At 48.2% G+C, this 27,829-nt stretch overlaps 1 protein-coding gene across 1 annotated transcript in view; it reads right to left on the reverse strand.

The window, feature by feature from the left end:
* slc25a16 (solute carrier family 25 member 16) overlaps window positions 1-27,829 on the reverse strand; it is a 144,279-nt gene that overhangs the window by 101,224 nt on the left and 15,226 nt on the right. The window contains exon 2 of the mRNA XM_068052382.1: window positions 650-742. Within this exon, the coding sequence (XP_067908483.1) occupies window positions 650-742 (93 nt within the window). The remainder of the gene's footprint in view (window positions 1-649; window positions 743-27,829) is intronic.

A 27,829-nucleotide genomic window follows, 5' to 3' on the forward strand; every position in this document is an offset into this window, starting at 1 on the left:
TTCTGACCCTTTCTTGACTCCAGTATGATGGTCTTTCTTTGCCTTTGTCCTCCATCTCCACTTTATCATGCCACTGACACCAAATTAGTTGACATCAACAGAAACAAACTGGATCCTGAGCAGAGGACTGGGAAATTGGTCAGAAGGGACCATTTTGTCGGAACCAAAACAACAGAAAATTGACCAGAAAATGTCAGCGTGGATTGGCATAGCTGGTTCAGTCAGCTTACATTGACTCACTATAGAAAGACATTCATTCCTATCTTACGTGCTGCTTTAGGTGTGTGTCACATTGTGCCTGATTATGCCTAAGTACCACAGCAGGTCAGCTTTAGCAACACAGGAAAACGTTGGGAAGCGGTTACAGCTGCTCCCCCTCTGGTTAGGCCCTTCCCTTAAGAACTCCCAGCGTGGAGTATTTCCCAATTCTTGACAGAGGTTGTGCATCACCCATTTGGATCAAGTCCACTAGTAAAAAAAGTGCTGCAGTCAGTATTCATGCAACCGCTTTATCTTGAACCTCAAATAGAGCATCTGCATCAGTTGGTGCCTGACTGACATTTTTCCCAGTCTCTTCAGACACCAATGTGCTCCTATATTCAAGTAATAAATAATGACAGCAGACTGACAGATTTCTGTTAATAGTTACCAAGGTGTTTATAATGATGATTGTGAGCCTGTAGTAAAATCTTCACTCTGTCCAAGGGTGCAATTGTTGACTTCGCACAACATCCTGCAACACCTGTACAAAATATAAATGTAAATTAATCTTCAGCAATAACAAAAATTAGTTTCTTAAAACATTTCCATATAATAATCTGCACCAAATATATATATAAATTTGATGTTGGCCATGATTCAGGATTGCAGTATCGCTGGAGTCAGAACACAAGAAATAGGAGCGGAAATGGACCAATTTGGTCCTTTGAGCCTGCTCTGCCATTCAAAGTGATCATAGCTGATCTTCCACCTCAACCCCACCTTCCTGCATGATCCCCATATCCCTTAATCTCCTTAGTAAGCAAAAATCTAGCGATCTCTCTTGAATATACTTCACTACTATGTATCCTGTTATGGAAAAGATTTTTTTTGTTAAAATGTTTTTGAGGAATTCGTTGTCAAACTGAATAAATGTTGGACCAGTTTGTTTTCAAGAGGGCACGGAAAGAACTAATTTGGCAATAACATATACTGGTTGTCACGTGACTCAAGTTAAAAATAGAATGGAAACCCTGGTAATGGGGATGTGGGCAGAGAAGTCAGTCGCAAGCCCCTTGATTGGACAAGCCCAGGGAGCACACCTGAGAGGGCAGCAAACTCACAAGCTTTTGGCTGTGAGTCAATGTGTGTTTTACCTTCCAGAGTGAGTCGCTGATAAAGTTAGTCTGAAGAAGTCACGGAAGGAGAGAAGATCACAACTTAGCTCGTTTTCCAGCAAATCTCTAAAATATTCTGAGAAGTCCACTGTGTCAATTCATCTTGTCTCCTGTCTTTGAAGAAAGCTTGCTAAAAATAATTCTCACGCCGCCTGAAAAGAACTGTCCTAAAAGATACTAGTGACCTGTCTACATGTACTCGGAGGCTAGACTGTATGCGAGTTTTGGAACATATCTCATCTGCCGTTTTCTTCAAAAATGAGCAAGTAATCAGCCCAAGTGCTTTTGCGTCTGTAACAGAGCTCTGAATTTAAAAAAATCTTTTATTTTTTCAGTTAACCTGCGTGTGTGCGTGTGTGTAAGTGGCTAAGGTGAAAAGGGACTTTAACAAATTGTGCGTGTTTATGCTTTACTTGATTACTAGTTAAGACTTGTTCTATAATAAACTGATAATTTTGTTGTTCATTAAAGAAACCTGGTTAGTGTGTTCTATTCTGGGAAAAATACAGCATATGAATGTCTGTATTAGTAAGTGGGAGAATTTAAAAATATATGTTGTGACCTGTGGAGAAGTGGGACTAGAATAAACAGTGCACTCCTCCCACCTCGGTTGTAACAATCCAAAGCTATCTGGGGTCAAGAATTCCTAAGATTCAACAACCTTTACATGAAGAGATTTCTTCTCATTTCAGTCCTAAATGGCCAGCCCATAATTCTGAGACTGTCAGAGTCATTAAAGCACAGAAGAAGGCCATTCAGCCCATTGAATCCATGCCAGCTCCCTGTAGAGCAATCCAGACAGAAAGACACCATGTTTCCGCCGGGTGGCAGGTTGCCTTCGAGGCAGAACCTTAGAAGAGACTGGGAGAAGGTGGCAAGGGCGATTAGTGCCCAGAGTATGTCCCTGAGGACATGGCAGCAATGTTGAAAAAAGTTTCATAACTCACTTGGGTGGTCAAGGTGAGTGAATGCATCTGGATATCACATCTGAGACTCACCACACCACCCACCTCTCACACTACTCAACGCATCACACCCCCATCACTCACCCAACACCACATCCTGATACTCAGAACTCACTCCTAACATCCTTACACTGCACCTCACCCATACACACCTTTCCACGCTACTGCAAACCTACAGCTATTCAGCTACGGCAGACACATCACCCGAGCACAGTGAAACACAGTCACTGACATTTTGCCCTATACCATAGAATGGTTACATCACAGGAGGTGGCTATTCAGCCCGTCGTGTCCATGCCAGCTCTCTGCAAAAGCAACTCACTTTAGTCCCACTCCCCACCCTTTCCCCATAGCCCTGCAAATCTTTTCACTTCAGATAATTATCCAATTTCCTTTTGAACGATTGAATCTGCCTCCATCACACTCTCAGGCAGTGCATTCCAGGTCCAAACCACAAGACAAGACGACACAGGAAATAAGACAAGTAGATCATATGGCCCATCGAGCCTGCTCCGCCATTCAACACAATCATGGCTGGTCTTGGGCTTCAATTCCACTTTCCTGCCCGCTCCCCATATCCCTCGATTCCCTGCTAGACCAAAAATTGATCTATCCCAGCCTTTAATGTATTCAATGATGCATCCACAACCCTCTGGGGTAGAGGGGTAGAGACTAAGCTTTGCCACTCAGAAAGCAGGAACAGTAACTGACAAGCCAGCCACTGAGCAGCTCCCTCACTCTCTCCAGCAAAGACCCAGAGAAGCGCTGGCTGCAACTGATAAAGCCTCCAGCCTAAAGACCACCACCACCAACACCTAGGGGGACAAGGACTGAACACCCTCTTCTTCCTTCCGGAACCTGAGAAGCAAGTCCACAACAGTGCACATGGCTTAGCGAGGACATCAGGACTAGACTTTCAACTGAGAACTCTGCGACTGATGTACTGTATTTAAGTTCCTTTTGTTCCGGACTCTAATCCAACCACCAAATCTGTTTTCCCTCTGTAATCTGTGTGCGTCTCTGTGTGTCTCTCATGTGGACGTGGGTGTGAATGCATAGCGTATTTTAGTAATTTTAACCTGTTTAGAGTATTAAGAGTAGTAAATTTACATCTTTCTTGTTTAAACTCAAGAAAACCCGTCTGATTGGTTCTTTTGCAATTATATTAGAGGAACAGAAGTAAGCGCTCACTGAGGTGGTAAGTTCAATCACTGTGTTAAAGGATAAATCCTGTTGCGGTCAAACCAGAGAAGGGACGAAAGGGGGGCCTGAGACCCCTTCCTCATGTGACTGTAACAGAGGGCACGAAGAAGATACACCCGTATGCACTATTCTAATTCACTAACACCGTACCGTCTGCACAGGAAACAGCCAGCAGTGCGCTGCACACACAGAACCAGCAATAGGAACAATGCTACTCAATTTCACCCCCATGCTGTTTTATGATAACAAGTTATGAAAGCAGGTGTCCCTCCAAGACACACGCCGACCAGACTTGGAACTATATTGTCGTTCCTTCACTGTCACTGGGTCAAACCTCTGGAACTCCCTTCCGAACAGCACTGTGGGTATACCTACAGCCCACGGACTGCAGCAGTTCAAGAAGGCAGCTCACCACCGCCTTCTCAAAGGCAATTAGGAACGGGCAATAAATGGAGGCCTGGCCTGCAACGCCCACATCCCATGAACAAAAAAAAACATGAAACCATAATCAGCTGCAAATTTTAAACTGCCAGTACATTGCCAAGAGTGAAACAGGTTTGCAGCTGTTTACTGAAATATCTACTTGTCCAGTCAATATGCGTTCCAACAAATGGCAACATAATCCAAAATCTAACTTAAAACAGACTACTTTTACTCTTCTGCATGTCTCTCACACACTTCCTATAATCTTGTTGGTATGTCTTGCTTAGATGGCAAATATATGCCTCATATATATTTATCTTTACTCTTGCACTTTCCCCCTCTTTTTGCAAAGAGAGTATATTTTTCAGTTGCCAATGTCCAATGGAAAGGGAGTGGAAAATCGAAATATCAAAGAACCTGCATGCCAGAGTTCCCGCCCACCATGTGTCTTGGAGATACCTCCTAAAGGAACAGCTTTAGAAGGATAAAACTTAGCCTGAAACAGCTTTGAATTGCTATTACTACAACTAGAGTCATAACGGCACAAATGAAGACATTCAGCCCATCGAATCTTTGCTGGCTCTCTGTAGAGCAATCCAGCCAGTCCCATTCCCCTGCTCTATACCCATAGCCCTGCAAGTTTATTTTCCTCAAGTGCCTATCCAATTTCCTTTTGAAATCATGGATCATCTCCACTTCCATCCGTGTAGGCAGCGAGTTCCAGGTCACTACCACTCACTGCATAAAATAGCTCCTCCTCACATCCCCCCCACCCCCACATCTCTTACCAAAACCTTAAACCTGTGTCCCAAGTCCTTATATGATCAGCTAATTTTTTTTATTTGGTCAGGGGATGTGGGCGTCACTGGTTAGGCCTGCATTTATTGCCCATCCCTAATTGCCCTTGAGAAGGTGATGGTGAGCTACTTCTTGAACCGCTGCAGTCCTTGGGCTGTCGGTACACCTACAGTGCTGTTAGGGAGCTCCAGGCTTTTGACCCAGCGACAATGAAAGATCAACGATATAGTTCCAATTCAGGATGGTGTGTGGCTTGAGGGGAACTTACAGGTGGTGGTGTTCCCACGCATCTGCTGCCCTTGTCCTTCTCAGTGGTAGAGGTCACGGGTTTGGAAGGCGCTGTCAAAGGAGCCTTGGTGAGCTGCCACTGTGCATCGGTGGTGGAGGGAGTGAACATTGAAGGTGGATGGGGTACCAATAAAGCAGGCTGTCTTGCCCTGGATTGTGTCGAGCTTCTTGAGTGTTGTTGGAGCTGCACCCATCCAGGCAAATGGAGAGTACCCCATCACACTCCTGACTTGTGCCTTGTAGATGGAGAACAGGCATTGGGGGAGATAGGAGGTGAGTTACTCGCTGCAGAATTCCCAGCTTCTGACCAGCTCTTGTAGCCACAACATTTATGTGGCTGGTCCAGTTCAGTTTCTGGACAATGGTGACCCCCCCCAAGGATGTTGATAGTGGGGGTTTCAGCAATGATAATGCCATTGAACATCAAGGGGAGATGGTTAGATTCTCTCTTTGAGATGGTCATTACCTGGAACTTGTGTGGCACGAATGTTACTTGCCACTGATCAGTCCAAGCCTGGATGTTGTCCAGGTCTTGCTGCAAAGGGACATGGGCTGCTTCAATATCTGAGAAGTCGTGAATGGTGCTGAAGGTCATTGATGAAGCAGCTGGACACTACCCTGAGGAACTCCTGCAGTGATGTCCTAGGACTGAAATGACTGACCTCCAACAACCAAAACCATCTTCCGTTGTGCTAGGTATGACTCCAACCAGCAGAGATTCCTGTTTTGCTAGGGCTCCTTGATGCCATACGTGGTCCTATGCTCCCTTGATGTCAAGGGCAGTCACTCTCACCTCACCTCTGGAGTATAGCTCTTTTGTCCATGTTGACCAAGGCTGTAATGAGGTCAGGAGCTGAGTGGCCCTGGCAGAACCCAAACTGAGCGCCAGTGAGCAGGCTATTGCTAAGCAAATGCCGCTTCATAGCACTGTTGATGACCCCTTCGAACACTTAGCTGAAATTCGAGAGTAGACTGATAAGGTGGTAATTGGACGGGTTGGATTTGTCCTGCTTTTTGTGCACAGGACATATCTGGGCAATTTTCCACATTGTTGGGTAGATGCCAGTGTTGTACCTGTACTGGAACAGCTTGGCGAGAGGCACGGCTAGATCTGGAGCACAAGTCTTCAGTACTACTGCTGGAATGTTGTCAAGGCCCATAGCCTTTGTAGTATCCAGTGCCTTCAGCCGTTACTTGATATCACGTGGAGCGAATCAGATTGGCTAAAAACTAGCATCTGTGATTCTGGGGACCTCAGGAGGAGGCCAAGATGGATCATCTACTCGGCCTTTTGGCCTAAGATGAATGCAAATGCTTCAGCCTGTCTTTTGCACTGATGTCCTGGGCTCCCCCATCGTTGAAGATGGGGATATTTGTGGAGCCTTCTCCTCCTGTCAGTTGTTTAAATGTCCACCACCATTCATGAATGGATGTGCAAGACAGCAGAACTTAGATCTGATCCGTTGGTTGTGGGATCACTTAGCCCTGTCTATTGCATGCTGCTTCTGCTGTTTGGCATGCAAGTAGTCCAGTGTTGTAGCTTCACCAGGCTGACACCTCATTTTGAGGTATGCCCGGTGCTGCTCCTGGCATGCCCTCCTGCACTCTTAATTGAACCAGGGTTGAACCCCGGCTTGATGATAATGGCAGAATGGGGGATATCAGAGAACCATAGAAAATATACAGCACAGAAAAAGGTCACTTGGCCCATCGTGTCTGTGCCAGCCGAAAAAAGATCCACCCAGTCTAATCCCACCTTCTAGCATTTGGTCCGTAGCCCTGCAGATTACGGCACTTGAGGGGCATATCCAGACTCCTTTTGAATGAGTTGAGGCAGTGAGTTCCAGACTCCCACCACCATCTAGGTGAAAAATTGTTTCCTCATCTCCCCTCGGATCTTTCTACCAAGCAATTTAAATCAATGCCCCCTCGTCACTAACCTCTCTGCTAAGGTAAATAGGCCCTTCACCTTCACTCTATCCAAACCCCTCAAAATGTTGTACATTTCAATCAAATATCCCCTCAGCCTCCTCTGTTCCAATGAGAACAACCCCAGCCTATTCAATCTTTCCTCATAGCTGTATTTTTCCAGTCCCAGGAACATCCTCATAAATCTCCTGGTTACTCTCTCCAGTGCAATTACATTCTTTCTGTAATGAGGTGACCGAACTGCACACAGTACTCAAGTTGTGGCCTGACCAATGATTTATACAGTTCCAGCATAACCTCCCTGCTCTTATATTCAATACCTCAGTTAATAAAGGAAAGGATTCCATTTGCCTTCTTAACCACCTTATCCACCTGTCCTGCTAGCTTCAGGGATCTGCGGACATTCACTCCAAGGTCCCTCACTTCTTCTACACTTCTCATTTTCCCACTAATCGTGTATTCCTTTACCTTGTTTGACCTCCCCAAATGCATCAGCTCACACTTCTCCAGGTTGAATTCCATTTGACACTTTTCCGCCAATCTGACCAGACCATCAATATCTTCCTGCAGCCTACAGCTATCCTCCTCGCTATCTACCACGTGGCCAATCTTTGCGTCATCTGCAAACTTCTTGATCATACCCCCTACATTTACGTCCAAATCGTTCATATATACCACAAAAAGCAGGGGGCCCAGGACTGCACCCTGTGGAACACCACTGGAAACAGCCCTCCAATCACAAAAACAGCTGTCAACAATTACCCTTTGTTTCCTGCCACTGAGCCAATTTTGTACCCACCTTGCTGCATTTTCCTGGATCCAATGGGATTTTATTTTTTAAAACCAGTCAGCCATGTGGTACCTTGTAAAAGCCTTTCTAAAATCTATGTACACCACATCAACAGCACTACCCTCATCTATCTTCCTTGTTACTTCTTCAAAAAATTCTATCAAGTTGGTCAGACAAGATCTCCCCTTAACAGCGGCGCAGTGGTTAGTACTGCAGCCTCACAGGTCCAGCGACCCGGGTTCAATTCTGGGTACTGCCTGTGTGGAGTTTGCAAGTTCTCCCTGTATCTGCATGGGTTTTCGCCGGGTGGTCCGGTTTCCTCCCACCACCAAAAGACTTGCAGGTTAACAGGTAAATTGGCCATTATAAATTGCCCCTAGTATAGGTAGGTGTAGGGGAATAGAGGGACAGGTACCCGGGGATGTGTTAGGAATATGGGATTAGTGTAGGATTAGTATAAATGGGTGGTTGATGGTCGGCACAGACTCAGTGGGCCGAAGGGCCTGTTTCAGTGCTGTAGCGCAAAATAAAAAAATAAATCCCTGCTGACTGTTGTTGATTAATCCATGCCTTTCGAAGTGACAGTTTATCCTATCTCAGAATTAAATCCAATAATTTGCCCACAACTGAGGTGAGATTGACTGACCTGTAATTATTCGGTCTATCCCTCGCTTCCTTTTTAAACAGAGGTACAATGTTAGCAGTTCTCCAATCTTCTGGCACTATACCTGTATCCAGTGAGGACTGGAAAATGATGGTCAGACCTTCTGCTATTTCCTCTCTTTCTTCTTTTAACAGCCTTGGGTACATTTCATTCGGCCCTGGTGACTTATCAACTTTGGAGGATGCTAATCCCATTAATAGTTCTTCTCTCCCTATGTTTATGACATCCAATACTTCACACCTCTCTTGATTAACTACAATATCTGTATTATCCCCCTCTTTTGTGAAGACAGGCACAAAGTATTCATTAACAATACCAACACCTTCCGCCCCTACACATAGGCTACCTTTTTGGTCTTTTATGAACCCTACCCTTTCCTTAGTTATTCTCTTGCTCATAACGTATTTATAAAACATCTTTGGGTTCACCTTGATTTTGCTTGCCAATATTCTTTCATACGCGCGGGGGGGGTGGGGGGAAGGGGAAGAGAGAGCGCGGGGGGGGAAGAGAGCGCGCGGGGGGGGGAGGAGAGCGCGCGGGGGGGGGGAGGAGAGCGCGCGGGGGGGGGGAGGAGAGCGCGCAGGGGGGCGGGAGGAGAGCGCGCGGGGGGGGGAAGAGAGCGCGCGGGGGGGGGAAGAGAGCGCGCGGGGGGGGGAAGAGAGCGCGCGGGGGGGGGAAGAGAGCGCGCGGGGGGGGGAAGAGAGCGCGCGGGGGGGGGAAGAGAGCGCGCGGGGGGGGGAAGAGAGCGCGCGGGGGGGGGAAGAGAGCGCGCGGGGGGGGGAAGAGAGCGCGCGGGGGGGGGAAGAGAGCGCGCGGGGGGGGGAAGAGAGCGCGCGGGGGGGGGAAGAGAGCGCGCGGGGGGGGGAAGAGAGCGCGCGGGGGGGGAAGAGAGCGCGCGGGGGGGGAAGAGAGCGCGCGGGGGGGGGAAGAGAGCGCGCGGGGGGGGGAAGAGAGCGCGCGGGGGGGGGAAGAGAGCGCGCGGGGGGGGGAAGAGAGCGCGCGGGGGGGGGAAGAGAGCGCGCGGGGGGGGGAAGAGAGCGCGCGGGGGGGGAAGAGAGCGCGCGGGGGGGGGAAGAGAGCGCGCGGGGGGGGGAAGAGAGCGCGCGGGGGGGGGAAGAGAGCGCGCGGGGGGGGGAAGAGAGCGCGCGGGGGGGGAAGAGAGCGCGCGGGGGGGGAAGAGAGCGCGCGGGGGGGGAAGAGAGCGCGCGGGGGGGGAAGAGAGCGCGCGGGGGGGGAAGAGAGCGCGCGGGGGGGGAAGAGAGCGCGCGGGGGGGAAGAGAGCGCGCGGGGGGGAAGAGAGCGCGCGGGGGGGGAAGAGAGCGCGCGGGGGGGGAAGAGAGCGCGCGGGGGGGGAAGAGAGCGAGCGGTGGGGAGACGGCGCGGTGGGGGGAGGGCGCGGTGGGGGAGGGGCGCGGTGGGGGAGGGGCGCGGTGGGGGAGGGGCGCGGTGGGGGTGGGGCGCGGTGGGGGTGGAGCGCGGTGGGGGTGGAGCGCGGTGGGGGAGAGCGCGTGGGGGGAGAGCGCGTGGGGGGAGAGCGCGTGGGGGGAGAGCGCGTGGGGGGAGAGCGCGTGGGGGGAGAGCGCGTGGGGGGAGAGCGCGTGGGGGGAGAGCGCGTGGGGGGAGAGCGCGTGGGGGGAGAGCGCGTGGGGGGAGAGCGCGTGGGGGGAGAGCGCGTGGGGGGAGAGCGCGTGGGGGGAGAGCGCGTGGGGGGAGAGCGCGTGGGGGGAGAGCGCGTGGGGGGAGAGCGCGTGGGGGGAGAGCGCGTGGGGGGAGAGCGCGTGGGGGGAGAGCGCGTGGGGGGAGAGCGCGTGGGGGGAGAGCGCGTGGGGGGAGAGCGCGTGGGGGGAGAGCGCGTGGGGGGAGAGCGCGTGGGGGGAGAGCGCGTGGGGGGAGAGCGCGTGGGGGGAGAGCGCGTGGGGGGAGAGCGCGTGGGGGGAGAGCGCGTGGGGGGAGAGCGCGTGGGGGGAGAGCGCGTGGGGGGAGAGCGCGTGGGGGGAGAGCGCGTGGGGGGAGAGCGCGTGGGGGGAGAGCGCGTGGGGGGAGAGCGCGTGGGGGGAGAGCGCGTGGGGGGAGAGCGCGTGGGGGGAGAGCGCGTGGGGGGAGAGCGCGTGGGGGGAGAGCGCGTGGGGGGAGAGCGCGTGGGGGGAGAGCGCGTGGGGGGAGAGCGCGTGGGGGGAGAGCGCGTGGGGGGAGAGCGCGTGGGGGGAGAGCGCGTGGGGGGAGAGCGCGTGGGGGGAGAGCGCGTGGGGGGAGAGCGCGTGGGGGGAGAGCGCGTGGGGGGAGAGCGCGTGGGGGGAGAGCGCGTGGGGGGAGAGCGCGTGGGGGGAGAGCGCGTGGGGGGAGAGCGCGTGGGGGGAGAGCGCGTGGGGGGAGAGCGCGTGGGGGGAGAGCGCGTGGGGGGAGAGCGCGTGGGGGGAGAGCGCGTGGGGGGAGAGCGCGTGGGGGGAGAGCGCGTGGGGGGAGAGCGCGTGGGGGGAGAGCGCGTGGGGGGAGAGCGCGTGGGGGGAGAGCGCGTGGGGGGAGAGCGCGTGGGGGGAGAGCGCGTGGGGGGAGAGCGCGTGGGGGGAGAGCGCGTGGGGGGAGAGCGCGTGGGGGGAGAGCGCGTGGGGGGAGAGCGCGTGGGGGGAGACCGCGTGGGGGGAGACCGCGTGGGGGGAGAGCGCGTGGGGGGAGAGCGCGTGGGGGGAGAGCGCGTGGGGGGAGAGCGCGTGGGGGGAGAGCGCGTGGGGGGAGAGCGCGTGGGGGGAGAGCGCGTGGGGGGAGAGCGCGTGGGGGGAGAGCGCGTGGGGGGAGAGCGCGTGGGGGGAGAGCGCGTGGGGGGAGAGCGCGTGGGGGGAGAGCGCGTGGGGGGAGAGCGCGTGGGGGGAGAGCGCGTGGGGGGAGAGCGCGTGGGGGGAGAGCGCGTGGGGGGAGAGCGCGTGGGGGGAGAGCGCGTGGGGGGAGAGCGCGTGGGGGGAGAGCGCGTGGGGGGAGAGCGCGTGGGGGGAGAGCGCGTGGGGGGAGAGCGCGTGGGGGGAGAGCGCGTGGGGGGAGAGCGCGTGGGGGGAGAGCGCGTGGGGGGAGAGCGCGTGGGGGGAGAGCGCGTGGGGGGAGAGCGCGTGGGGGGAGAGCGCGTGGGGGGAGAGCGCGTGGGGGGAGAGCGCGTGGGGGGAGAGCGCGTGGGGGGAGAGCGCGTGGGGGGAGAGCGCGTGGGGGGAGAGCGCGTGGGGGGAGAGCGCGTGGGGGGAGAGCGCGTGGGGGGAGAGCGCGTGGGGGGAGAGCGCGTGGGGGGAGAGCGCGTGGGGGGAGAGCGCGTGGGGGGAGAGCGCGTGGGGGGAGAGCGCGTGGGGGGAGAGCGCGTGGGGGGAGAGCGCGTGGGGGGAGAGCGCGTGGGGGGAGAGCGCGTGGGGGGAGAGCGCGTGGGGGGAGAGCGCGTGGGGGGGGGGGGGGAGAGAAATAGCGCAGGGGGATTGGGTGGTGGTGGGGGAAGAAAGAACACGGGGGGGAGCAGCCGAAGATGGTGGCGGTGGAGGTGGGCCATTCTCCTCCTGCACCCCTCCCCCGCTCTCTCCGGCCATTTTTAGTCCTGGCAGCTGCTTCAACGTCACTGACTGAGACATTTTAGTTGAACATGCTGCATTTGCGCATGCTTTTCAATTCTTTGCACACTAAAACTATCCCAGTTAATACTGGGGTAGTTAAAACCCCCTATTACTGCTATATTGTTCTTGCACTTCTCAGGGATTTGCCTGCATATCTGCTTTTCTATCTCCCTCTGACTGTTTGAGGGTCTATAGTACACTCCCAGCAGTGTGATTGCCCCTTTTTTGTTCCTCAGCTTTCTCCATATGGCCTCATTTGATGAACCTTCCAATATATCATCCCTCCTCACAGCTGTAATATGCCAGGCCATGAGGTTACAGATTGTAGTTGAATACAATTCTGTTGCTGATGATAGCCCACAGCGCCACATGCATGCCCAGCTTTGAGTTGCTAGATCTGTTTGAAATCTATCCCACTTAGCACAGTGGTAGTGCCATACAACAGGACGTTGACCCCACAAGGGCTATGTGGTGGTCACTCCTACCAATACTGTCATGGTCATTACCGGTGCCTAGGTCGATGCCAGGTGGTCCATCCGGTTTCATTCCTCTTCTTAGACTTTGTAGCCGTTTGATACAACTGAGTGGTTTGCGAGGCCATTTCCGAGGGAATTTCAGGGTCAACCACATTGCTGTGGGCCTGGGGTCATAGGTAGGCCAGACCAGGTTAGGATTCACCTTCTATGTTACTGAATTTAAAAATTCAATTAGATTGGTCAAGCACGATCTGCCTTTTACAATTCTGTGCTCACTCTCCTTAATTAACTCAAACCTCTCCAAGTGCCTGTTGATTTTTTTCCCTGATTGTTGTTTCTAAAACCTTACCCCCACTCATGTCAAACTGACCAGCCTGTAGTTACCTGGAATGTCCTTACACCCTTTCTTGAATAAGGGTGTCACATTTGCACCTTTCCAATCCTCTGTTACCTCCCTCATATCTAGGGAGGATTGCAAGATTTTGGCAAGCCCTTCCGCTATCTCCATTGCTGGCAAGGCCAGCATTTATTGCCCCTATCCGTAATTGCCCTTGAGAAGGTGGTGGTAAGATGTCTCCTTGAACCTCTGCGGCGCTTTTATCTGCAGTGGTTTGATACAACTGAGTGGCTTGCTAGGCATTTTAGAGGGTAGTTAAGAGTCAACCACATGGACGTAGATCTGGAGTCGCATGTAGACCAGACGAGTCCTCCCCTGCAAGATATTAGTGAACCAGGTGGGTTTTTATGACAATCCTGCAGTGTCATGATTATTAATGAGACTTGTAATTTATTCCAGACTTTTATTAATTGACTTTAAATTCCACCAGCTGCCATGGAGTGATTTGAACTCATGTCTCTGGAACATTAGTCCAGTCCTCTGGATTACTAGTCCAGTAACATTACCACTGTGCTATTTGTGCTTGTAGCTCACAAACCTGATTCACCACACTTCGTACATTTGCATACTTGTATTTTAAACCTATCCTTACATTCCTCTTTGTCTGCCCCTTGTGAGAGAAACTTCCAAGCCTGTTTGTGAAGCAGACACGGAGACCAGGATGCTTTATATGTCATAGAGATATACAGCACAGAAACAGGCCCTTCAGCCCATCATGTCTGTGCCGGCCATCAAGCACCTAACTATTCTAATCCCACTTTCCAGCACTTGGCCTGTAGCCTTGTATGCTATAGCGTTTCAAGTGCTCATCTAAATACTTCTTAAGTGTTGTGAAGGTTCCAGCCTCTACCACCTCTTCAGGCAGTGCGTTCCAGATTCCAACCACCCTCTGAGTGAAAACTTTTTCCTCAAATCCCCTCTAAACCTCCTGCCCCTTACCTTAAATCTATGCCCCCTGGTTATTGACCCTTCTGCTAAGGGAAAAAGTCTCTTTCTATCTAACCTATCAATGCCCCTCATAATTTTTTATACCTCAGTCATGTCCCCCCTCAGCCTTCTCTGCTCTAATGAAAACAACCCTAGCCTTTTCAGTCCCTCTTCATAGTTGAAATGCTGCAGCCCAGGCAACATCCTGGTGAATCTCCTCTGCACCGTCTCCAGTGCAATCACATCCTTCCTATAGTGTGGCACCCAGAACTGTACACAGTACTCCAGCTGTGGCCTAACTAGTATTTTACACAGCTCCATCATAACCTCCCTGCTCTTACATTCTATGCCTCGGCTAATAAAGACAGGTATCCCATATGCCTTCCTAACCACCTTATCTACCTATGCTGCTGCCTTCAGTGATCTATGGACAAGTACACCAAGGTCCTTCTGACCCTCTGTACTTCCTAGGGTCCTACCATCCATTGTATATTCCCTTGCCTTGTTGGTCCTCCCAAAATGCATCGCCTCACACTTCTCAGCATTAAATTCCATTTGCCACTGCTCCACCCATCTTACCAGTCCATCTATATCGTCCTGTAATCTAAGGCTTTCCTCCTTACTAGTTATGGCACCACCAATTTTCGTGTCATCTGTGAACTTACTGATCATACCTCCTATAGAAGGAGGAGGAGAGGTGACTTAATAGAGACATACAAGATAATCAGAGGGTTAGATAGGGTGGATAGTGAGAGTCTTTTTCCTCGGATGATGATGGCAAACACGAGGGGACATAGCTTTAAGTTGAGGGGTGAAAGATATAGGACAGATGTCAGAGGTAGTTTCTTTACGCAGAGAGTAGTAGGGGCGTGGAACGCCCTGCCTGCAACAGTAGTAGACTCGCCAACTTTAAGGGCATTTAAGTGGTCATTGGATAGACATATGGATGAAAATGGAATAGTGTAGGTCAGATGATCGGCGCAACATCGAGGGCCGAAGGGCCTGTACTGCGCTGTAATGTTCTAATGTTCTAATGTTCTAAATCATTAGTGTACATTACAAACAGCAAGGAACCCACTACCTATCCCTGCGGGACACCATTGGTCACAGGCTTCCACTCGCAAAAACAACCCTCGACCATCACCCTCCGCCTCCTGCCACTAAACCAATTTTGGATCGAAATTGCCAAATTGCCCTGGATCCCATGGGCTCTTACCTTCTTAACTAATCTCCCATGCGGGACCTTATCAAAAGCCTTACTGAAGTCCATGTAGATTACATCAACTGCTTTACCCCCATCTACACATCTAGTCACAGCCTCGAAAAATTCAATCAAGTTAGTTAGACACGATCTCCCCTTGACAAAGCCATGCTGACTATCCCTGATTAATCCCTGCCTCTCCAAGTGGAGATTAATCCTGTCCCTCAGAATTTTTTCCAATAGTTTCCCAACCACTAATATTAGACTCACCAGCCTGAAATTACCTAGTTTATCCCTGCTACCCTTCTTGAATAATGGTACCAATTTCGCTGTCCTCCAATCCTCTGGTACCTCCTGTGGCCAGAGGGGATTTGAAAATTTGTGTCAGAGCCCCTGCTATCTCCTCCCTTGCCTCACATAACAGCCTGGGATACATCTCATCTGGGCCTGGGGATTTAGGATTTATCCACTTTTAAGCCCACTAAAACAGCTAAATACTTCCTCCCTTTCAATGCTAATATGTTCAATTATATCACAATCTTCCTCCCTGATCTCTACACCTACATCGTCCTTCTCCATAGTGAACACAGATGAAAAGTAGAGAATGTTTATTGCTTCTCACAGAGCTTACTTCTGCACTCCTAACAACACCCACAGCTAGTGCTGGCTGGTTCTTCCTTATTACATACACTGTCATCCAGACCCCCATCTGCCAAGAATGAGGCATATTAATCTTTTCATATGAACATTGATTTTAAACTGTTGCTGGAGTGAGGAATGGACACCAGACACTTGGCTGGAAAAACATTTGCATACTAACAGACAGCGCTTGGAGACACAAAGGACTATTCCCTGGTCCGCTTACCCCAAAATGGGCTGTGATCACCAGACTTTGAATATGAGGATGTTCACATTCCGAGATGACTGCTAAGATGGCAGACTCCACAAACAGAAGTGATCAAACTAGCTAGTCACATGACTAACTTGCTGGGCAACCTGAGGTTTTTTGAATTGTGCCACAGAGAAAGGCAGAAGGTAGTTGAAACTGAAGCTGGAGCAAGGAAGTCTCTCTCTCTCTCTCTTTCTCCCAGGCCACTGGACCCACGGATGACACGTAAACCTTAAGAAAGAAAAGACTTCGACCTTGAAACAAGTTGAAGCATGCACCAGGCACCAACGAATTGCAAGTCTGACCGACAACCAGAGACTTCACAGCAAACTCAAAGAACAGTAAAATAGAAACCCATCTATTGCCTCAAACTTTTCCCCTTTATTCTTTTCTACTTTTCTGTCTCTATCTGCGTGTCTATCACGTATGCATGCTAGCGTGGTCGCATCGCCTATTCGTAATCAGTAACCAGATTAGAGTTTAAGATTAATAAACTTCTACCTTTCTAATTTAAAATCTAAGAAAACCTGTCTGCATTGATTTCTTTGCCTTACAATTGGAAAGCGGCGAACAAGGATTCACGAAGGGCGAGCTAAAACACAATGTTTTTAAAAATTAAACCCCGCTGTGGTCAAACCAGGCAAAGGCTGAGAGGGAACCCCTAGACCCCTCTCACCTGGTCGTAACAACACACTTGAATACAATTAACTAATTAACACCCAACACCTGTTCACCTTATTATCTTGATCTACGAGGTATTTATTATCCATTAACAGAACTGCAGACCCTAACATAATAAAAACAAGAAATGCTGAAAATACTCAGCAGGTCTGGCAGCATCTGTGGAGAGAGAAGCAGAGTTAATGTTTCAGGTCAGTGACCCTTCATCAGAACTTCTGAATTCTGATGAAGGGTCACTGACCTGAAACGTTAACTCTGCTTCTCTCTCCACAGATGCTGCCAGACCTGCTGAGTATTTCCTGCATTTCTTGTTTTTATTTCAGACTTCCAGCATCTACAGTATTTTGCTTTTATTTCAGACCCGAACATATGTACATATGAAATAGAAATAAAAAACAAAATGATACATTTTTCTTTACATTATTTATCATTAACTTTCAACAGCAGCAGCATTAACATGCTGTATATTTCCCCCCTTTAAAAAACTTGTTTAAAGAAAAAGTGATCTAATCATTAAAAAAAATTTCCACGTTTTCCTAACTTATCATAACACAAGACGGCCCTCTTAGAGGACATCAACAATTTTTTCGAATAAGCACCTCTCTTCAGAAAACAATGCGACAACTGATGACTTGCGTCATCCCATTTTATTTTGGAAATTTCTTTTCTTTCCAACATTTCTTTTGTACTCGTGAGATCAATCCTCAACCTCTTTTCTGTGACACCTTTTGTCGAATGGACATTGTCCCAGAGAGAGTGGTTATCTATGTAGCATTCTATAGGAAAACATTTCTCCGACTGCCCCTTATATAATAGTTCCTTTAAAATACTCGATAAATACATACCCCAAAGCTACCACTTCCATCAGTGCAAGTGTCTCAGCAGCTAAGGCACTTTTAACTATCCTCTTTATTTTCTTCAATTCCCAGGCTAATGGACATTTATTATTTCTTCCCACCAAAAATATAATGAACCCTGATGTGCTCGAATAACCATCGGGAAGATTAGTGTGTGACGTGTCACTAAAAATGACTAATTTCATCTCTTCTGGGTCACCCAATGCTGGAAACTTGAGTGTACATTTGTCAAAACTCAATCTCTTCAATGTCTTATTTGCTTTCAGCACTTCCCCAACAGTAGCATGTTTCAGCATGGTGTTCAATTATAATACATCATAGCAAGAATCCGGCTTAGTTTGTGTGCACAACCAGTTCAACTGCCTGATTAAGCTCCTTAACTGGCCTACTTCTTCCTTGGTTGCAGAGTCTTCCTTTTGTGAGGATCTGGCCCGATTTATAGGGATCCTATTAAAATTCTCTAGGTAAGACTGTTGATTTAGGGTTACCCCCAACTTGTTCTGCCCAATATTCAACCCTATATATTTAAAAGCTCCGGAAGCCTGACTTCCAATTTTAAATTCCTGCAGAACTTTATCTACCACAAGTTTCTCAAATGCCTCAGATCCTCCCCACAGAAAATCGTCCACGTGCATCACAAAAATGCCTGCTAGCTTTTCTTCAGAGGACCAATTAAACTTGCCGGATTCACTTTTAGTTGAATGCAACCAGCTTTTAGTAGGACAGACTTAACTGAAAACTAACCACACACTGGATGCATCAGTTAGCCCATAAACACAATTGTTTAGCTTCCATAATTTCCCCTCTATATCTTCAGCTTCTTTTGGTGGCTTTCAAAATACTTCCCTTTGAAATTTCTCCCCTTGCAGAAATGCTGCTTTGATGTCAATAGACTTGCATTCCCATGAGCGTGTCACTAAAAGGGCTAGGAAAATCCTCGAACTTGCTTTTCCAGTTGTTGGGGAGTCCACTCTAACTTCTTGGCCACCTCGTAGTTCCTCAAACCCCCAAGCTACAAATCTGGCCTTCACTTAACACATACCATCGGGAAGTACTTTCTCTGTGCAGATCCATCCAAGGGACAATGCTGGTTGTCCTCTATCTGACACCTCCATGAAAACGCCAAACTCTATCCAACTGTCAAGCACTTTTTGCTTGGCATCCTTTATCAATTTACCTTCTAACTTGTTAGTAACCACTAGAGCTTCTCTATCGTAAGGGTTCCTACTTCTTGTGGTACTCCTCACCTGCTCTCTGGTGCTTGCTCTTGTGAAACCACGTCCCCTACTAGATTTCCTATCCCTTTCTGGACTGCTACTACTCGACCTATCCCTCCTACAATCAGACTTCCTTTCACAAGTTTGTGACGTTTTCCTTGGACGATGATCATCTCCAGGTCCACGGTCTGAACTTACATTACGTTTTCTGGCGTTCCACATTTTCACTTCCTTCTGCCAATCTATAGGTCTGATATCCTAACCCTTGTGTTGCATATTCAGCCAATGTTTGTATTTCTCTGTGTCCTTTCCTGCCCTTCCTATAATGGTGGCTTCTCTCCATTCACTAGTCCCTCTGACATGTATGTCATTCTAGTCCCAACTTTCGGTAATTGACCTTTAGGATAAATGGCCTTATATGGATCTTCACTATCACTTGGTCCACTCTCAGTCAGCCCATTATCTGCCACAATCTGTTGCTCGCAAAGGTCTGACGTATGTGCAAGCAAAGTACATGCTGCATCATCAGTATCCATCATTCATTCAGATTCTGTCAATGTATAATTAGCATCAATAAGCGTCGAGGAACGTCCTCTAACGGTTTGGTTGCCATGTTGCAAAATCACCGTTTTGCCATCAGTGCTTTTAACTTTTCCTGGGTCTCTCTATTCTTTCTGTCCTTCTCATTTATAAGACACCATATCCCGGTATCAACATTCTTTGCTGATGGCATGATCCGATACCTCAAAGCTCTCCTGATTTTTTTCTGAAACCTCTGCCTTAATAAATGCTCTTCTCCCTGCATGCATGGCATTCAAATGTTCCGCAAAAATTGAACTAATTGTAGTCCCCTCTGAAGTCGGGGGATGATCCCCCATTACCAAAGGTATTTTCGGATTCCTGCCATAAACTAATTGATATGGGCTGTAGCCCCCAACCATCTGAAGTGTGTTTCTCGCATGTACTGCCCAAGCCAGAGCAGTCATCAATTTATAATTTGGCTGGACAGCTAAAATTTTTCAAATCATTTCATCAATCATGGCATGATTTCTGTCACAAATCCCATTACTAAAAGGACTTTCTGCTGCCGTATGTATTGCTACAATATTCATACTTTCACCCATACTCCTGAACTCATCTTGGCAAATTCTCCTCCATTGTCAGTTAGAAACCTAGCTGGTGCTCCCAGTCCCGTTCCGATCCACCTTTCCATTATCTTGTTCACTATTACTTTTTTGTCTTTGCTCTAAATTACCGTCAACAGACTGTATCTAGTCGCTACGTCTATAAAGTGTAGAAGAAAAATGTTTTTGACTTTATCCCATATCTTCAAGTCCATCGCTACAGTGTCATTAAAATCCCTTGCTAATGGGAGACTCCCTATGGGTCACGATGGCATCCTCCTGTATCGTCTTTTTTACAGATATCACATTTTACACTGTTATCTTCGATAAGTTTAGTGTAATCATCACCTATTACCCCTACATCTTATAACAGAATCTTCAACCTTTGAACAAGATGGATGTGCAAACTGTCGATGTAGTTTTGAAATAATATGTCTTTGCTCCTTTAAATCCCTACCTCCAATGCCATTAATACTTCTTTAACATCCTGCTTAGAGATGTTAGGTCTCGTTGAAGGAATACAATAATGTCCCAACTGTGTAAACCGCAAAACTATCATGTTCCACATCAAATTTCATCCAAGCCTTTTTCATAGATAGTTTACTTAATAACACTGGATACTACATCCGTACTAATAAAATGGTTTACCCCTGCTATTTTACATGGAATTACCACTCTTTTGAGTGATTTCTAACATGTTGTTGTCCCCAAAACTAAAACAGGTAGAACTGTCGTATTCTTTGACCTTATTTCAGTCTTCTTCACTTAAAGAATCCATTTAACACCTTAACCAGTCCACTCCACATACTGTGGACATACACCCACTGTCTTGTACCACGCAATTGAACAAATCTGGCACTAGGACAGTCATTACCAGACTGAAGCTTCTTGTGACCAGTACAATTCCTTCTGATTGATCAGTAGCATCATCCTCACCTTTTGAACCTTCCATGTTATGTGTCATCTCAAAAGTCCTGTTATTCCTTTTTCAACAATAGTGATACTTTGACTAAGGTACAAGTGAAAAATGCTAGGTTGGATTGCATCTATTTTAATGCAAGGAATCTTACGAGGAAAGCAGATGAATTGAGGGCGATGATTAGCACATGGGATTATGATATTATTGCTATCACAGAGACATGGATGAGGGAGGGGCAGGACTGGCAGCTCAATATTTCAGGGTATAGAATCTTCAGGCAAGACCGGTGAGAGGGTAAAAGAGGAGGTGGCATTGCGCTGTTGATCAAGGAGTCAATTACTGCAGTAAGCTGGGATGATATCTTAGAAGGTTCCTCAAATGAGGCCATATGGGTAGAAGTTAAAAACAAAAAGGGGCAATCACTTGGCTGGGAGTGTACTACAGGCCTCCCAACAGTCAGGGAGAGATAGAGGAGCAAATATGTCGGCAAATCTCAGAGAGGTGTAAAAATAATAGGGTAATAGTAGGAGATTTCAACTTCCCCAATATCAACTGGGATAGTCTTAGTGCAAAAGGCTTAAAGGGGGCTTAATTCTGAAAATGCATACAGGAGAGCTTTTTGAGCCAGTAAGTAGAAAGTCCTACAAGAGAAGGGGCAGTACTGGACCTAATCCTAGGGAATGAAGCTGGAGAAGTGGCAGTGGTGTCAGTGGGGCAGCATTTTGGGGGATAGTGACCATAACTGTAAGATTTAAGGTAGTTATGGAAAAGGACAAAGATGGACCGGAAATAAAGATACTGAATTGGGGGAAGGCCAATATCAATATGATAAAACAGGATCTGGCCAAAGTGGACTGGGAGCAGCTACTTGTAGGAAAGTCTACATCAGACCAGTGAGAGTCATTCAAAAAGGAAATAGTGAGAGTTCAGAGCCAACATGTACCCGTTAAGTCCAGGGAACCCTGGATGTCAATGGATATAGAGGTAAAAACAAGAAATGCTGGAACCACTCGGCAGGTCTGGCAGCATCTGTGGAAAGAGAAGCGGAGTTAACGTTTCGGGTCAGTGACCCTTCTTCGGAACTGACCCAAAACGTTAACTCTGCTTCTCTTTCCACAGATGCTGCCAGACCTGCTGAGTGGTTCCAGCATTTCTTGTTTTTATTTCAGATTTCCAGCATCCGCAGTATTTTGTTTTTATTTAAGGGATATAGAGGATTGGATCAGGAAAAAATAAGGACGCTTATGGCAGATTCAGAGTGCTGAAAACAGCGGAAGCACTAGAAGGGTATAGAGAGTGTGGGGGGGTACTTAAAAAAGTAATTAGGAGAGCGAAGAGGGGACATGAAAAAACACTGGAGGGCAAGATAAAGGAAAATCCTAAGGTATTTTATAAGTATATTAAGGGCAAGAGGATAATCAGGGAAAGAGTAGGGCCCATTTGGGACCAAAGTGGCAATCTGTGTGTGGAGCTGGAGGACATAGGTGAGGTTTTAAATGATTACTTTTCATCTGTGTTCACTATGGAGGATGATGTAGGTGTTGAGATCAGGGAGGGGGATTATGATATACTTGAACATATTAACATTGAAAGAGAGGATGTTTGAGCTGTTTTCGCAGGCTTAAAAGCGGATAAATCCCCAGGCCCAGATGAGATGTATCCCAGGCTGTTTCGTGAGGCAAGGGAGGAGATGGTAGGGGCTGCACCAATTTTCAAATCCACTCTGGCCACAGGAGAGGCACCAGAGGATTGGAGGACAGCAAATTTGGTACCATTATTCAAGAAGGGTAGCAGAGATAAACCAGGTAATTACAGGCTGGTGAGTCTAACATCAGCAGTTGGGAAACTACTGGAAAAAATTCTGAGGGACAGGATTAATCTCCACTTGGAGAGGCAGGGATTAATCAGGGATAGTCAGCATGGCTTTGTTAGGGGGTGTGGGGGGGGGGGGGGGGGTGGGGGGAGATCATGTCTAACTAACTTGATTGAATTTTTCGAGGTGGTGACTAGATGTGTAGATGAGGGTAAAGCAGTTGATGTAGTCTACATGAACTTCAATAAGGCATTTGATAAGGTCCCGCATGGGAGTTTGGTTAAGAAGGTAAGAGCCCATGGGATCCAGGGCAATTTGGATCCAAAATTGGTTCAGTAGCAGGAGGCAGAGGGTAATGGTCGAGAGTTGTTTTTGCGAGTGGAAGCCTGTGACCAGTGGTGTACCGCAGGGATCGGTGCTGGGACCCTTGCTGTTTGTAGTGTACATTAATGATTTAGATGTGAATATAGGAGGTATGATTAGTAAGTTCGCAGATGACACGAAAATTGGTGGTGTCGTAAATAGTGAGGAGGAAAGCCTTAGATTACAGGACGATATAGATGGGCTGGTAAAATGTGCAGAGAGCAGTGGCAAATGGAATTTAATGCTGAGAAGTGTGAGGTGATGCATTTTGGGAGGACCAACAAGGCAAGGGAATATACAATGGATGGTAGGACCCTAGGAAGTACAGAGGGTCAGAAGGACCTTGGTATACTTGCCCATAGATCACTGAAGGCAGCAGCACAGGTAGATAAGGTGGTTAGGAAGGCATATGAGATACTTGTCTTTATTAGCCGAGGCATAGAATGTAAGAGCAGGGAGGTTATGATGGAGCTGTATAAAATGCTAGTTAGGCCACAGCTGGAGTACTGTGTACAGTTCTGGGTGCCACACTATAGGAAGGATGTGATTGCACTGGAGAGGGTGCAGAGGAGATTCACCAGGATGGGCTGTAGCCTTTCAACTATGAAGAGAGACTGAAAGGCTAAGGTTGTTTTCCTTAGAGTAGAGAAGGCTGAAGGGGGACATGATTGAGGTGTACGAAATTATGACGGGCATTGATAGGAAGAGACATTTTCCCTTAGCAGGGTCAATAACCAGGGGGCAGGAGGTTTAGAGGGGTTTTGAGGGAAAAAAATTTCACTCAGAGGGTGGTTAGAATCTGGAACGCACTGCCTGAAGAGGTGGTAGAGGCAGGAACCTTCACTACATTTAAGAGGTTTTTAGATGAGCACTTGAAACGCTTTAGCATACAAGGCTACAGGCCAAGTGCTGGAAAATGAGATTAGATTAGTTACGTGCTTGAAGGCTGGCACAGACACGATGGGCTGAAGGGTCTGTTTCTGTCCTGTATAACTCTATGAGTCACATTGGAAACCCTGTTGACCATCCCTTGGTTATTCCTGGCGTTCATCCTTCTGCCATAACTGCCCAATTCCTGACGTCTGTTATAGCTGCCAAAAGTGTCTCTATGCTCATTCGTTTTGTGTGTGTCTTTCCTTTCGTACTGACGTTTGGGACCCATACTTGAACGGCCACAAAATGCTGCGAGCATTGTATCCTCCACCTTCGGTGTCACCACTGAAGAGTCCATCTGTGCCATGAAAGCGATCGGAAAGGAATGTTTTCCCAAAAAACTTTTTAGGGTGTCAGACATCTGATCAAACAGCGTATCTTTTTCTCTGAACCTAACTCTAGGTAATACCAAGAGCCTATCCATGTTAGAAACCCTAGCACAATCCAACAATTTGGAGGCAAGTACTGATCTAGGAATTTTCAAGCAGAATCGCTGCAACCTTGCATATAGTCGGTTAAACTCCATAATATATTCTTCTATGGAAGGACCACCCATGCTTCTAAACTTATCAAAGTCCGACCATGCCTCATAGGCACTCAATAAGTCATCTTTCATATAAATTTTATCCATAAATTTCAAGAGATTGTCCAAACCTTCCTCATTGTCCAAAAGATAAGCCTCTAGCTCCGAGAACACTTAGCCCCTGATCTTGTTTCTGGCGGGAAGTGAAAATGCAAGAGCTATTCCTTGCTTCCTTTTTGGTAAAGACGTCAGCCGTGCCCATAGATCAACTTCATTCTTCCACTGATCGTAAGGTTCGGCTTCACAAAAGAGTGGTGGAAAATCACATCCTGACACCGTACACCTGGTTTCAGTCATCTTTCTTCAAAAAAAACTCCAAATACAGTCTTTTCAAAACCTCCAATTCTAATCTAAAAGCAAAATACTGCAGATGCTGGAAATCTGAAATAAAAACAAGAAATGCTGGAAATACTCAGCAGGTCTGGCAGCATCTGTGAAGAGAGAAGCAGAGTTCACGTTTCAGGTCAGTGGCCCTTCTTCAGAACTAGAAAATATTAGAAATGTAAAAGGTTATAAGCAAGTAAAACGGGAGTGGGGCAAGAGATAACAAAGGAGAAGGTGTAAATAGGACAAGGTCACAGAATAACTGACCAGAAGGTCGTGGAGCAAAGGCAAACAATATGTTAAAATATGGTGTGTTGAAAGACAAAGCATTAATACAGATAGGGTGTTAATGGACTGAAAATTGAACAGCTGCAAGTAAAAACATGAAAAAAAACAGTGGGTAAGCAAACAACAAACTAAGATGAAATAAAATAAAATAAACACAAAAAAATATATAAAAAGGAAAAAGAAAAAAATAACTGAAAATAAAAGTAAAATGGGGGCCCATCATGCTCTGAAATTATTGAACTCAATGTTCAGTCCGGCAGGCTGTAGTGTGCCTTATCGGTAAATGAGATGCTGTTCCTCAAGCTTGCGTTGATGTTCACTGGAACACTGCAGCAATCCCAGGACAAGACGTGAGAATGAGAGCAGGGGGGGGGAGTGTTGAAATGGGCAGCAACCGGAAGCTCAGGGTCCTGCTTGCGGACTGAGCGGAAGTGTTCCACAAAGCGGTCACCCAGTCTGCATTTGGTCTCCCAATGTAGAGGAGACCACATTGTGAGCAGCGAGTACAGTTTACTACATTGAAAGTAGTACAAGGAAATCGCTACTTCACCTGAAAGGAGTGTTTGGGGCCTGGGATAGTGAGGAGAGAAGAGGTAAATGGGCAGGCATTATCTCCCCTGCAATTCCAGGAGAAGGTGCCATGGGAAGGGGACAAGGTGGTGGGGGTAATGGAGGAGTGGACCAGGGTGTCACAAAGAACAAAGAACAGTAAAGCACAGGAACAGGCCATTCGGCCCTCCAAGCCTGCGCCGATCTTTATGCCTGCCTAAACTAAAACCTTCTGCACTTCCGGGGTCCGTATCCTTCTATTCCCATCCTATTCATGTATTTGTCAAGATGCCTCTTAAAAGTCTCTAAGGTACCTGCTTCCACCACCTCCCCTGGCAACAAGTTCCAGGCACTCACCACCCTCTGTGTAAAGAACTTGCCTCGCACATCCCCTCTAAACATTGCCCCTCTCACCTTAAACCTATGTCCCCTAGTAACTGATTGAAACAGGCCCTTCGGTCCACAGAGTCTCTGCCGACCATCAACCACCCATCTATACTAATCCTACACTAATCCCATATTCTTACCACATCCCCTATATTCCCCCAACCGATACTAGGGGCAATTTACAATGGCCAATTTACCTATCAACCTGCAAGTCTTTGGCTGTGGGAGGAAACCGGAGCACCCGACAGGGAGAATTTGCAAACTCCACACAGGCAGTACCCAGAATTGAACCCGGGTCGCTGGAGCTGTGAGGCTGCGGTGCTAACCACTGCGCCACTGTCACGGAGGGAACGATCCCTTCGGAATTCTGACAGGGAAAGGGAGGGGAAGATGTGTTTGGTAGTGGCATCACGCTGGAGGTGGCGGAGGATGATCCTTTGGATATGGAGGCTGATGGGGTGGAAAGTGAGGACAAGGGGAACCCTCTCACGGTTCTGGGAGGAAGGGGAAAGGGTGAGGGTAGAGGTGCGGGAAATGGGCCGGACATGGTTGAGGGCCCTGTCAACCACAGTGGGATGGAATCCTCGGTTGAGGAAAAAGGAAGACATATCAGAAGCGCTGTCATGGAAGGTAGCATCATCAGAGCAGATGCGTCGGAGACGGAGAACCTGGGAGAATGGAATGGAGTCCTTACAGGAGGCAGGGTGTGAAGAAGTGTAGTCGAGGTAGCTGTGGGAGTCAGTGGACTTATAATGGATATTAGTAGACAGCCTATCTCCAGAGATGGAGACAGAGAAGTCGAGGAAGGGAAGGGAAGTGTCGGAGATGGACCATGTAAAGGTGAGAGAAGGGTGGAAATTTTGATAATTTCCAGTTTCCTGGCCCCAACCGCCTCCTCTTCACTATGGAAGTCCAATCTCTCTACAACTCCATCCCCCACCAGGATGGTTTGAGGGCTCTCTACTTCTTCCTTGAACAGAGGCCCAACCAGTCCCCATCCACCACCAGCCTCCTCCGCCTGGCTGAATTCGTTCTCACATTGAACAACTTCTCCTTCAACTCCACTCACTTCCTTCAAGTAAAACGTGTTGCAATGGGTACCCGCATGGGTCCTAGTTATGCCTCTCTTTTTTGTGGGATATGTCGAACATTCCTTGTTCCAGTCCTACTCAGGCCCCCTCCCCCAACTCTTTTTCCGGTACATTAATGACTGTATCAGCAACCGTTTCCTGCTCCCGCCCCGAACTGGAAAACTTTATCAACTTTGCTTCTAATTTCCACCCTTCTCTCACCTTTACATGGTCCATTAACACCCTATCTGTACTAATGCTTTGTCTTTCAACACACCATTAACATATTGTTTGCCTTTGCTCCACGACCTTCTGGTCAGTTATTCTGTGACCTTGTCCTATTTACACCTTCTCCTTTGTTACCTCTTGCCCCACCCCCGTTTTACTTGCTTATAACCTTTTACATTTCTAATATTTTCTAGTTCTGAAGAAGGGCCACTGACCTGAAACGTGAACTCTGCTTCTCTCTTCACAGATGCTGCCAGACCTGCTGAGTATTTCCAGCATTTCTTGTTTTTATTCCAATTCTAATCTCCTGTCTGAAAACAAATCTTAGCCTCCAATTTTCACTTTCAGGCAACCATCCTCTGCTCCCAATGTTAGAGAGACTTCCAAGCCTGTGTATGAAGAAGACGTTGAGACAAGGATGCTTTGGTGGAGATTGTTAGTTGCTTGTCACAGAGCTTCTGCACTCATAACAGCCACAGCCAGTGCTGGCTGGCTCTACTTTATAGATACACACTTGAATTCTTTTGGGCCTCCTTATCTCGAGAGACAATGGATACGCGCCTGGAGGTGGTCAGTGGTTTGTGAA

This window comes from Heterodontus francisci, chromosome 20, assembly GCF_036365525.1.
Source record: "Heterodontus francisci isolate sHetFra1 chromosome 20, sHetFra1.hap1, whole genome shotgun sequence".
In the NCBI taxonomy this organism is placed as follows: domain Eukaryota; kingdom Metazoa; phylum Chordata; class Chondrichthyes; order Heterodontiformes; family Heterodontidae; genus Heterodontus; species Heterodontus francisci.